This window comes from Tachyglossus aculeatus, chromosome 26 (assembly GCF_015852505.1).
Source record: "Tachyglossus aculeatus isolate mTacAcu1 chromosome 26, mTacAcu1.pri, whole genome shotgun sequence".
Classification (NCBI taxonomy): domain Eukaryota; kingdom Metazoa; phylum Chordata; class Mammalia; order Monotremata; family Tachyglossidae; genus Tachyglossus; species Tachyglossus aculeatus.
The window spans coordinates 3,050,445-3,062,777 of NC_052091.1; the positions used below are offsets into that span (position 1 = coordinate 3,050,445).

At 49.0% G+C, this 12,333-nt stretch overlaps 1 protein-coding gene across 1 annotated transcript in view; it reads left to right on the plus strand.

Moving 5' to 3' along the window:
* Positions 1–7,851: 7,851 nt before the first annotated feature.
* ZNF541 (zinc finger protein 541) overlaps positions 7,852–12,333 on the plus strand; it is a 64,665-nt gene continuing 60,183 nt past the window's right edge. The window contains exon 1 of the mRNA XM_038767660.1: positions 7,852–8,124. Coding sequence (XP_038623588.1) covers positions 7,866–8,124 — 259 coding nt within the window. The 5' untranslated portion in view covers positions 7,852–7,865. The remainder of the gene's footprint in view (positions 8,125–12,333) is intronic.

Genomic DNA, 12,333 nt, shown 5'->3' on the forward strand with positions numbered 1-12,333 from the left:
TGCACACAGTAAGCGCTCAATAAATACGATTGAATGAATGAATGAATAAAATGGGGATTATTAATAATAATAATGGCATTTATTAAATGCTTACTATGTGCAAAGCACTGTTCTAAGCACTGGGGAGTTTACAAGGTAATCAGGCTGTCCCACGTGAGGCTCACAGTCTTCATCCCCATTTTCCAGATGAGGTAACTGAGGCCCAGAGAATCAATCAATCAATCATATTTATTGAGCGCTTACTTTGTGCAGAGCACTGTACTAAGCGCTAGGGAAGTACAAGTCGGCAACATATAGAGACAGTCCCTACCCAACAGTGGGCTCAAAGTGAAGTGACTTGCCCAAAGTCACACAGCTTAGACTGTGAGCCCACTGTTGGGTAGGGATTGTCTCTATATGGTGACATCTTGTACTTCCCAAGCGCTTAGTACAGTGCTCTGCACATAGTAAGCACTCAATAAATACGATTGATGATGATCTTGTACTTCCCAAGCGCTTAGTACAGTGCTCTGCACACAGTAAGCGCTCAATAAATACGATTGATTGATTGATTGACAAGTGGAGGAGCTGGGATTTGAACCCATGACCTCTGACTCCAAAGCCCGGGCTCCTTCCACAGAGCCACGCCGCTTCCCAAGCTGATTAAGACTGTGAGCACTACGTGGGACAACCTGATCACCTTGTAACCACCCCAGCGCTTAGAACGGTGCTTTGCACATAGTGAGTGCTTAATCAATCAATCAATCAATCATATTTACTGAGCGCCTGTGGGCAGAGCACTGTACTAAGCGCTTGGGAAGTACAAGTTGGCAGTACAATCAATCAATCAATCGTATTTACTGAGCGCTTACTGTGGGCAGAGCACTGTACTAAGCGCTTGGGAAGTACAAGTTGGCAACATATAGAGACGGTCCCTACCCAACATCATCATCATCATCATCATCAATCGTATTTATTGAGCGCTTACTGTGTGCAGAGCACTGTACTAAGCGCTTGGGAAGTACAAGTTGGCAGTACAAGAGACAGTCCCTACCCAGCAGTGGGCTCACAGTCTAAAAGTCTAATAAATGCCATTATTATTATAAGGCCGTCCCCCATGGGGCTCCCAGTCTCAATCCCCATTTTCCAGATGAGGCCGCCGTGAAGGGGCTCGCCCATTAGACGAGTAAACAGGGCCTCCCTCCCCGCACAAAATGGCGCCCACCCGCCTCCCCTCAGCCGCACCCCCCCTTCCCCCATCTCGTTCCCCTTTTTCCCGCCCTCGGCCGGCGCCCCGCGCGTGCGCAGAAGCGGCGCGTGCCGGCGGCGGGGGGCGGCCGCGAGGCAGTGCGCGTGCGCAGAGGTGGCGCGTGCCGGCGGCGGGGGCCGCCGCGAGGCAGTGCGCGTGCGCAGAGGTGGCGCGTGCTGGGCGGCGGGGGCCGCCGCGAGGCAGTGCGCGTGCGCGCAGGGCCCGGGGCGCGAGGCGGCGCGCGCGCGAGGCCCCCGGGGCGGGTAAAAGCGGGCGGCGCGCGACGTTGGGCCTGCTGCTGCTGCTGCTGCTCGCCTGCTCCTCCTCCTCCTCCTCCTGGTGGGCCTCCAGGGGTGCAGAGGAAAGGGAGCCCCCCACCCCTAAAGCTCAACACACCCTCGCCCCCCATCAGGGCCACTAACCGCCCCAGCCCCCCCTTCCCCAAAAAAACTCTTTGCACCTCCCCTTCTGCACCCCTTCCCTTTCCATCCCCATCCCTTGTTCTGCACCCGCGACCCCTCCCCACATCCTCTTCATTGCAACTTGGCACGCTTTCCCCCCCCCCATCCCTGCCAATGCCAGCTTCAAGGGGGGCCCCGGGAGAAAGCTGGTAACCCCTTGCATAGGAAATTGCCGCCAAAAGCAAGGACGGGCAACCCCCCCCCAAAAGAAACCAATCTGGTCCATCCTTTGCATACCCTGTCCCCCCCAACTCCTCCCTCCACCAACTCCACAGGGGGAAATCACTTTGCTCTGCCAGGTGAAAACCAATCTGGTCCATCCTTTGGGTACCCTGTCCCCCCCAACTCCTCCCTCCACCAACTCCACAGGGGAAATCACTTTGCCCTGCCTGGTGACAAACCAATCTGGTCCATCCTTTGGGTACCCTGTCCCCTCCAACCCAACTCCTCCCTCCACCTCCTCTGCAGGGAGAAATCACTTTGCCCTGCCAGGTGACAAACCAATTTTGGGTACCCTGTCCCCCCCACCCAACTCCTCCCTCCTCCTCCTCCGCAGGGGAAAATCACTTTGCCCTGCCTGGTGACAAACCAATCTGGTCCATCCTTTGGGTACCCTGTCCCCCCCAACTCCTCCCTCCACCTCCTCCGCAGGGAGAAATCACTTTGCCCTGCCTGGTGACAAGCCAATCTGGTCCATCTTTGGGTACCCTGTCCCCCCCACCCAACTCCTCCCTTCACCTCCTCTGCAGGGGGGGAAATCACTTTGCTCTGCCTGGTGACAAACCAATCTGGTCCATCCTTTGGGTACCCTGTGCCCCCCCACCCAACTCCTCCCTCCACCTCCTCTACAGGGGGAAATCACTTTGCCCTGCTTGGTGACACACCAATCTGGTCCATCCTTTGGGTACCCTGTTCCCCCCCACCCAACTCCTCCCTCCACCTCTTCTGCAGGGGGAAATCACTTTGCCCTGCCTGGTGACACACCAATCTGGTCCATCCTTTGGGTACCCTGTGCCCCCCCACCCAACTCCTCCCTCCACCTCCTCCGCAGGGGGAAATCACTTTGCCCTGCCTGGTGACAAACCAATCTGGTCCATCCTTTGGGTACCCTGTCCCCCCCAACTTCTCCCTCCACCTCCTCCGCAGGGGAAATCACTTTGCTCTGCTTGGTGAGTTTTCTTTTACAGTCACAAGTCCAGGCCTCCTTCCTCCTCCCAAGGGCCTTTCTCTGGCCCCCACTGCTTTGCTTCTATAGACTCACAAAACTAGACCTCAAAACATTTCCTTTCTAGAGATGCTCCCCACTCCTCGCCCCCCCAAAAAAGTTCTATTGCTCCTCTCTCTAGGAAAGCACTCATTCCCCCGCCCCCCATCCTTTTGTTTGTTAATTTGTCCCCAATCCCTCCTCCAGGAAAGTCAACTTGGTGGGAGATTTATTAAGTGTCTGCAGCCGCCTTCCAGGTTAATAGACCCTGTTACCAGTAAGCCAACACAGAACGGTGATATTGCATTGGTAGAATGAGTATTTTGGGGGGTAGAATGAGTATTTTGGGTAGAATTCATTCATTCAATTGTATTTATTGAGCCCTTACTGTGTGCTGAGCACTGTACTAAGCGCTTGGGAAGTACAAGTTGGCAGCATATGGAGATGGTCCCTACCCAACAGCGGGCTCACAGTAGAATGAGTATTTTGGGGGGTAGAATGAGTATTTTGGGTAGAATTCATTCATTCAATTGTATTTATTGAGCCCTTACTCTGTGCAGAACACTGTACTAAGCGCTTGGGAAGTACAAGTTGGCAGCATATAGAGATGGTCCCTACCCAACAGCGGGCTCACAGTAGAATGAGTATTTTGGGGGGTAGAATGAGTATTTTGGGTAGAATTCATTCATTCAATTGTATTTATTGAGCTCTTACTGTGTGCACAGCACTGTACTAAGCGCTTGGGAAGTACAATTTGGCAGCATATAGAGATGGTCCCTACCCAACAGCGGGCTCACAGTAAATGAGTAATTTGGGGGTAGAATGGGTATTTTGGGGGGTAGAATGAGTATTTTGGGGTGGCCGTCAGTCTCTCCAAGATAATGCGAGTACGTTTGTAAAAACATTTGTAGAGAAATGGTGGCTTTTAAAATACTTTGCTTCCCCGTTCACCTAGATATTTTTCCTGGGGGGTGGGGGGAATCTTATTTTGGGTGCGTGGTTAGAGGTGGTACCCTAGCTTCCCTCCTGTAAAGCTCTTTTTTTAGCCCCTGGGTATGGTGAGGAGAGATGTGATAGTCGTAGCAGTAATGGTGTTTATTTGGTGCCGGCTATGTGATGAGTGTCGGAGTCCCTGTCCCAGATAATAATAATAATAGTGATGGAATTTGTTAAGCGCTTACTATGTGTGAAGCACTGTTCCAAGTACTTGGGGGGGGGGGGGGCGGATAGAAGGTGATCAGGTTGTCCCACGAGGGGCTCACAGTCTTAATCCCCATTTTACAGATGAGGGAACTGAGGCCCGGAGAAGTGAAGTGACTTGCCCAAAGTCACACAGCTGACAGGTGGCAGAGCCAGGTTTCGAACCCATCACCCCTGGCTCCCAAGCCCGTGTTCTTTCCACTGAGCCACGCTTTGGCTCCTAATAATAATAATAGCGGGATTTGTTAAGAGCTTACTCTGTGCCAGGCACTGTGCTAAGCGTTGAGGTGGAAAGAAGCAAATAGGGTGGGACAGAGTCCCAGTCCCAGATGGGGCTCACACTCTTAATCTCCATTTTCCATGGTATCAAACATTTCTTTCCGCATCCGATACTTAAAAGACATCTATAGCTTACAGTCTAGAGGGAGAGACAGACATTAGAATAAATTACAGATAGGGGAAGTGGCATGTCTCTATATGTCGCCAACCTGTACTTCCCAAGCGCTTAGTACAGTGCTCTGCACACAGTAAGCGCTCAATAAATACAATTGATGATGATAGTGAGTGAATAAGACCGTGAGCAGGGCAGGGAATGTGTCTGTTGTACTGTACTGCTTCCGAGTGTGTAGTACAGTGCTTTGTACACAGTAAGCGCTCAATAAATATGATTGAAGGACTGACCGATTAAGGCCGAGGACATAACATATGTTATGTATATGTATATGTCCCCCTCGTCCCCCTCTCCATCCCCCATCTTACCTCCTTCCCTTCCCCACAGCACCTGTATATATGTATATATGTTTGTACATATTTATTACTCTATTTATTTATTTATTTATTTTATTTGTACATATCTATTCTATTTATCTTATTTTGTTAGTATGTTTGGTTTTGTTCTCTGTCTCCCCCTTTTAGACTGTGAGCCCACTGTTGGGTAGGGACCATCTCTATGTGTTGCCAATTTGTACTTCCCAAGCGCTTAGTACAGTGCTCTGCACATAGTAAGCGCTCAATAAATACGATTGATGATGATGATGTATACATGTTTGTACATATTTATTACTGTATTTATTTTACTTGTACATATCTATTCTATTTATCTTATTTTGTTAGTATGTTTGGTTTTGTTCTCTGTCTCCCCCTTTTAGACTGTGAGCCCACCGTTGGATAGGGTCTGTCTCTATATGTTGCCAACTTGTACTTCCCAAGTGCTTAGTACAGTGCTCTGCACATAGTAAGCACTCAATAAATGCGATTGATGATGATGATGATGATGATGTATATATGTTTGTACATATTTATTACTCTATTTTACTTGTACATATCTATTCTATTCATCTTATTTTGTTAGTGTGTTTGGTTTTGTTCTCTGTCTCCCCCTTTTAGACTGTGAGCCACTGTTGGGTAGGGACTGTCTCTATATGTTGCCAACTTGGACTTCCCAAGCGCTTAGTACAGTGCTCTGCCCACAGTAAGCGCTCAATAAATACGATTGATGATGATGATGCCTAACACTGCAGGGAGTAGATATACTAGGCCATAAGCGCACTGTGGGCAGGGAACATTTCTACCAACTCTGTTTTAGTGGACTCGCCCAAGTGCTTAGTACAGTGCTGTGCACACAGTAAGCGCTCAGTAAATTTGATTGAGTGATGGATAGCATGTAATAGTGGGCTAGAGCCAAGATAACCAGGAAGGACACAGTCCCAAGCGCTTAGTACAGTGCTCTGCACAAAGTAAGCGCTCAATAAATACGATTGATTGATTGAAATGGGGCTCACAGTCTAAGCGGGAGGACAGCAGGTGTTGAATCCTGCTTTTACAGAGGAGAGAATTGAGGCACAGAGAAGGTAAGTGACTTGCCTAAGGACACACAGCAAACAGGTGGCAAAGCTGGGGTGAGAGCCCAAGTCCTCTGACTCCCAGGTGTGATATCTCCACTCCCAATCAATCAGTCATATTTATTGAGTGCTTACTGTAATAATAATAATAATAATAATAATGGCATTTATTAAGCGCTTACTATGTGCAAAGCACTGTTCTAAGCTCTGGGGAGGTTACAGGGTGATCAGTTTGTCCCACATGGGGCTCACAGTCCTTATCCCCATTTTACAGATGAGGTAACTGAGGCACAGAGAAGTTAAGTGACTTGCCCAAGGTCACAGAGCTGGCAAGTGGCGGAGCCGGGATTTGAACCCACGACGCTCCAAAGCATGGGCTCTTTCCGCTGAGCCACGCTGCTTCTCCGAAGCACTACTGCTGTGTGCAGAGGACTGTACTAAGAGCTTGGGAGAGTACAGGGAAGCAGTGTGACTCAGTGGAAAGAGCCCGGGCTTGGGAGTCAGAGGTCATGGGTTCAAATCCTGCCTCCGTCAATTGTCAGCTGTGTGACTTTGGGCAAGTCACTTCTCTGTGCCTCAGTTCCCTCATCTGTAAAATGGGGATGAAGACTTTGAGCCCCACGTGGGACAACATGATCACCTTGTATCCCCCCCCAGCGCTTAGAACAGTCCTTGGCACATAGTAAGCGCTTAATAAATGCCATCATTATTATTATTATGTAGGACAGGGGCTGTGTCCAGCCTGATTAACTTATATTTTAGAGGAGTGCTTACTTGTACATATCTATTCTATTTATTTTATTCTGTTAGTATGTTTGGTTTTGTTCTCTGTCTCCCCCTTTTAGACTGTGAGCCCACGTTGGGTAGGGACTGTCTCTATGTGTTGCCAATTTGTACTTCCCAAGCGCTTAGTACAGTGCTCTGCACACAGTAAGCGCTCAATAAATACGATTGATGATGATGATAGTAAGTGCTCAGCAAGCACTGTAGTTATTATTAGAGAAGCAGCGTAGCTCAGTGGAAAGAGCCCGGGCTTTGGAGTCGGAGGTCATGGGTTCAAATCCCGGCTCCGCCAGTTGTCAGCTGGGTGACTTTGGGCAAGTCGTTTCACTTCTCTGTGCCTCAGTTCCCTCATCTGGAAGATGGGGATGAAGACTGTGAGCCCCCCGTGGGACAACCTGAACACCTTGTAACCTCCCCAGCGCTCAGAAGCTTAGTCCTTTTAGACTGCGAGCGCTCAATAAATATGATTGATTGATTGATTAGAACAGTGCTTTGCACATAGTAAGCGCTTAATAAATGCCATAATTATTATTCTCTCTTCCTCCCTTCAAGGCCCTGCTGAGAGCTCACCTCCTCCAGGAGGCCTTCCCAGACTGAGCCCCTTCTTTCCTCTCCCCCCCGTCCCCCTCTCCATCCCCCCCCGTCTTACCTCCTTCCCTTCCCCACAGCACCTGTATAGATGTATATATGGTTGTACATATTTATTACTCTATTTATTTATTATTTATTTATTTATTTTACTTGTACATTTCTATCCTATTTATTTTATTCCGTTGGTATGTTTGGTTTTGTTCTCCGTCTCCCCCTTTTAGACTGTGAGCCCACTGTTGGGTAGGGACTGTCTCTATGCGATGCCAATTTGTACTTCCCAAGCGCTTAGTCCAGTGCTCTGCACAGAGTAAGCGCTCAATAAATACGATTGATTGATGGATTGATTAGAACAGTGCTTTGCGCATAGTAAGCGCTTAATAAATGCCATCATTATTATTATATTGTGATTGTTGTTCTTATCGTTAACAGAGTCGGTAGACCCGTTCCCTGCTCACAGCGAGCTTCCAGTCTAGGGGTTCCCAGAACCCCCCCCCCACCCCGCAACCGAGCGTGTCTTCCCGGCCGCACCGATGGATCAGTACGTCCTCTGCGATGACATGTCGCTGGCGTCGGACGCGCAGCTGGCCGGCTTTCCGGAGCGCCAGGAGCTCAGCTGCCACGACACGCTGGACCACGACCTGTGCCCCAGCGCCCGGGACCTGATGTACACGGGGCTGACGGGCCTGGGCCTCGACGACCACGGCCTGCCCGCGGCCGCCGCCACCCTGGAGGACAGCCTGGACGAGGGGCCCCCGCTCTTCCCCGGGAAAACGGCCGACAACTTCGCCGACGGCGGAGCCCACCTGTCGCTACCGGGTGAGCGGTCGGCACAGGGGGCGGAGGGAGAGGTGGGGCTCGGTTCGTTCATTCGGTCTCCCCCTTTTAGACTGGGAGCCCACTGTTGGGTAGGGACTGTCTCTATACGTTGCCAATTTGTACTTCCCAAGTGCTTAGTACAGTGCTCTGCACATAGTAAGCGCTCAGTAAATACGATTGATGATGATGATGATGATGATTTATTGAGCGTGGGCCAAGCACCGGGCTCCCTAACTCCTCCAGGTACTGGAAGGGGAAGGCTGAGAAGTAGTGGCTAGGGCTTGGGCGTCAGAAGGTCGTGGGTTCTAATCCTGGCTCCGCCACCTGTCTGCTGTGCGACCTTGGGCAAGTCACTTCACTTCTCTGGGCTTCATTCCCCCTTTTAGACTGTGAGCCCACTGTTGGGTAGGGACTGTCTCTATACGTTGCCAATTTGGACTTCCCAAGCGCTTAGTACAGTGCTCTGCACATAGTAAGCGCTCAATAAATACGATTGATGATGATGATGATGATGATTTATTGAGCGTGGGCCAAGCACAGGGCTCCCTAACTCCTCCAGGTACTGGAAGCGGAAGGCTGAGAAGTAGTGGCTAGGGCTTGGGAGTCAGAAGGTCGTGGGTTCTAATCCTGGCTCCGCCACCTGTCTGCTGTGCGACCTTGGGCAAGTAACTTCACTTCTCTGGGCTTCATTCCCCCTTTTAGACTGTGAGCCCACTGTTGGGTAGGGACTGTCTCCATATGTTGCCAATTTGTACTTCCCAAGCGCTTAGTACAGTGCTCTGCACATAGTAAGCGCTCAATAAATATGATTGATGATGATGATGATGGGGCTCCCAGGCAGAGGGAGAACTGGTACGGATTCCCCGTTTTGCGAGGAGGAAACCAAGGCACAGAGATTTTAAGCGACTTGCCCAAGGTCACACTCCAGTCAAGTGGCAGAGGTGGGATTAGAACCCAGGTCCTCAGACTCCCCGGGCTCTAAGCGCGTGTTCTAGGTATCACGGCTTCTCAAAATGCAATGCTTACAATCAGTAAGTCAGTCGATGGTATTTATTGAGCTTTACTGCATGCAGAGCGCTGTACTAAGCTCTTGGGAGAATACAGTCGAACAGAGCTGGGAGACAAATTCCCAGCCCTCAATGAGTTAACCGTCTTAAGGGGAAACAGGTTTGCCTGGGACAGTGCTTTGCACATAGTAAGCGCTTAATAAATGCCATCATCATCATCATCATTTGAACCCAGGACCTCCTACACCTTAAGCAAGAATCGTACCCCCTGGATGTGATTAAAGAAGCAGCATGGCTCAGTGGAAAGAGCCCGGGATTTGGAGTCAGAGGTCATGGGTTCTAATCCCGGCTCCGCCACTTGTCAGCTGCGTGACTTCGGGCAAGTCACTTCTCTGGGCCTCAGTTACCTCATCTGCAAAATGGGGATTAAGACCGTTAGCCCCACGTGAGACAACCTGATTGCCTTGTATCTACCCCAATGCTTAGAACAGTGCTTGGCACATAGTAGCGCTTAACAAATATCATCATCATCATTATTATTATTATCTTCAAGCCGGAATCATTTCCTAACCACGACTGTAAAGAGCCTGTCTTTTTGTGGCGTAATCAGGATTGTTTTACTGGGGCAACTACGATAAGTCAAGATATATTTCATATTCATTCATTTTCATTCATTCAGTCGTATTGAGCGCTTGCTTTGTGCAGAGCACTGTACTAAACGCTTGGTAAGTACAAGTCGGCAACATATAGAGACGGTCCCTACCCAACAGCGGGCTCACAGTCTAGAATTGGGAGACAGACAACAAAACAAAGCATGTCGACCAGGAAACCCTTTGAGGGACTTGAATTTCTTTGATTTGATTATCCTGTATCTATCCCAGCTCTCAAAGCACAGCTTTGCACGTAGTAATAAGTGCTTAATGAATCCTAAAATACGGTGAAGGGAATTTTGAGTTAATAACAGTGATGATCGTCATCATCATCATCAATCGTATTTATTGAGCGCTTACTGTGTGCAGAGCACTGTACTAAGTGCTTGGGAAGTACAAATTGGCAACATATAGAGACAGTCCCTACCCAACAGTGGGCTCACAGTCTAAAAGGGGGAGACAGAGAACAAAACCAAACATACTAGCAAAATAAAATAAATGGAATAGATATGTACAAGTAAAATAAATAAATAGAGTAATAAATATGTACAAACATATATACATATATACAGGTGCTGTGGGGAAGGGAAGGAGGTAAGATGGGGGGATGGAGAGGGGGACGAGGGGGAGAGGAAGGAAGGGGCTCAGTCTGATGGTATTTGTTAAGCGCTTATTATGTGTCAAGCACTGTTCTAAGCGCTGGGGTAGATACAAGCTAATCAGATCGTCCCACGTGGGGCTCCCAGTCTTAATCCCCACTTTACAGATGAGGGAACTGAGACCCAGGGAAGTGAAGTGATTTGCCCCAGTTCACACAGCGGGCAAGTGGCAGAGCCGGGATTGGAACCCAGGTTCTTCTAAATTTTACCTCTAGTTAATCAGATTGTCCAATCAATCAATCAATCGAGAGTAGTAGTGGCTGTAATATTTATGACGCCCTTGGGAGAGTCCGACAGATACTGGAGGTGCTACCTACCAGGGAGGTGTAGATAATCAAGGGTGTTGACGGACTCGATTCAGAATATGGACGGCCTTCCCTAAATTGCGAGGGGAGACTGAAGGACGTGTAAATGGAAAGCTTCTTTTCCCACGTAGCCTTCCGTGTCATAAACTTCCGAGGACAAAGACATCGTTGACTTCTAACTTCCTGTTTTAATAATAATAATGGCATTTATTAAGCACTTACTACATGCAAAGCACTGTTGTAAGCGCTGGGGAGGTTACAAGGTGATCAGGTTGTCCCATGGGGGGCTCACAGTCTTCATCCCCATTTTACAGATGAGGGAACTGAGGCACAGAGAAGCGAAGTGACTTGCCCAAAGTCACACAGCTGACAAGTAGGCAGAGCTGGGATTTGAACCCATGACCTCTGACTCCAAAGCCCATGCTCTTTTCCACTGTGTAAATCAGAGTTTAAGTTAGCGTGAACCGGGCTTTCTTGGTTAATTGGTCGTATTTCACCGAGTCTCTTCCGCGTGCACGGAGCTGGATTAAGCGATTCTAGACTGTGGGCCCGCGGTTGGGTAGGGTCTGTCTCTATATGTTGCCAACTTGTACTTCCCAAGCGCTTAGTACAGTGTTCTGCACACAGTAAATGCTCAGTAAATACGATTGAATGAGGGAAGCGATTGGGAGGGAGCAGTAGAGTAAGTAGATTTGACCCCGGCCTTCGAGGAGCTTAAGATTTAGTGCGTGAAGTCACAAAATAATAGTCATTGTGGTATTTGTTAAGCGCTTACTATGCGCCAGGCACTGTACTGAGCGCTGGGGTGGATACGAGCAAGTCGGATTGGACACGGTCCCTGACCCAACTGGGGTTCCCAGGCACATATTTATTACCCTATTTATTTATTTTACTTGTACCTATCTATTCTATTTATCTTATTTTGTTAGTATGTTTGGTTTCGTTCTCTGTCTCCCCCTTTTAGACTGTGAGCCCACTGTTGGGTAGGGACTGTCTCTATGTGTTGCCAATTTGTACTTCCCAAGCGCTTAGTCCAGTGCTCTGCACATAGTAAGCGCTCAATAAATACGATTGATGATGATGATGATAATCCCCATTTTCCAGATGAGGCCACCGAGTCACAGAGAGGTGAAGTGGCTTGCCTGAGGTCATACCGCAGACAAGTGCTGAGCCGGGATTAGAACCCAGGTCTTCCGACTCTAAGGCCTGGTCTCTTTCCACTAGGCCACACTGCTTCCCTACTCAAGAGCTTGGGGTTCAGACTCGTAGGTGACGAAGGCAGGAGGGAAGATGGGGTGTGTAGGTGAGAGATAAGTCAGGGACTCCAATTTGGAGAAAAATCCCTTTTAAAATGGGGACTTTTTGTGGTATTTGTTAAACACTTACTACGTGCCAGGCACTGTTCTAAGCGCTGGGAGAGATACCAGTTAATCAGGTTGGAGCAGTCCACGTTCCACATTCATTCAGTTGTATTTATTGAGCACTTACTGTGTGCGGGGCATTGTACTAAGTGCTTGGGAAGTACAGATGGGCAACGTATGGAGACGGTCCCTACCCGACAACAGGCTTATAGTCTGACAGACAAAAA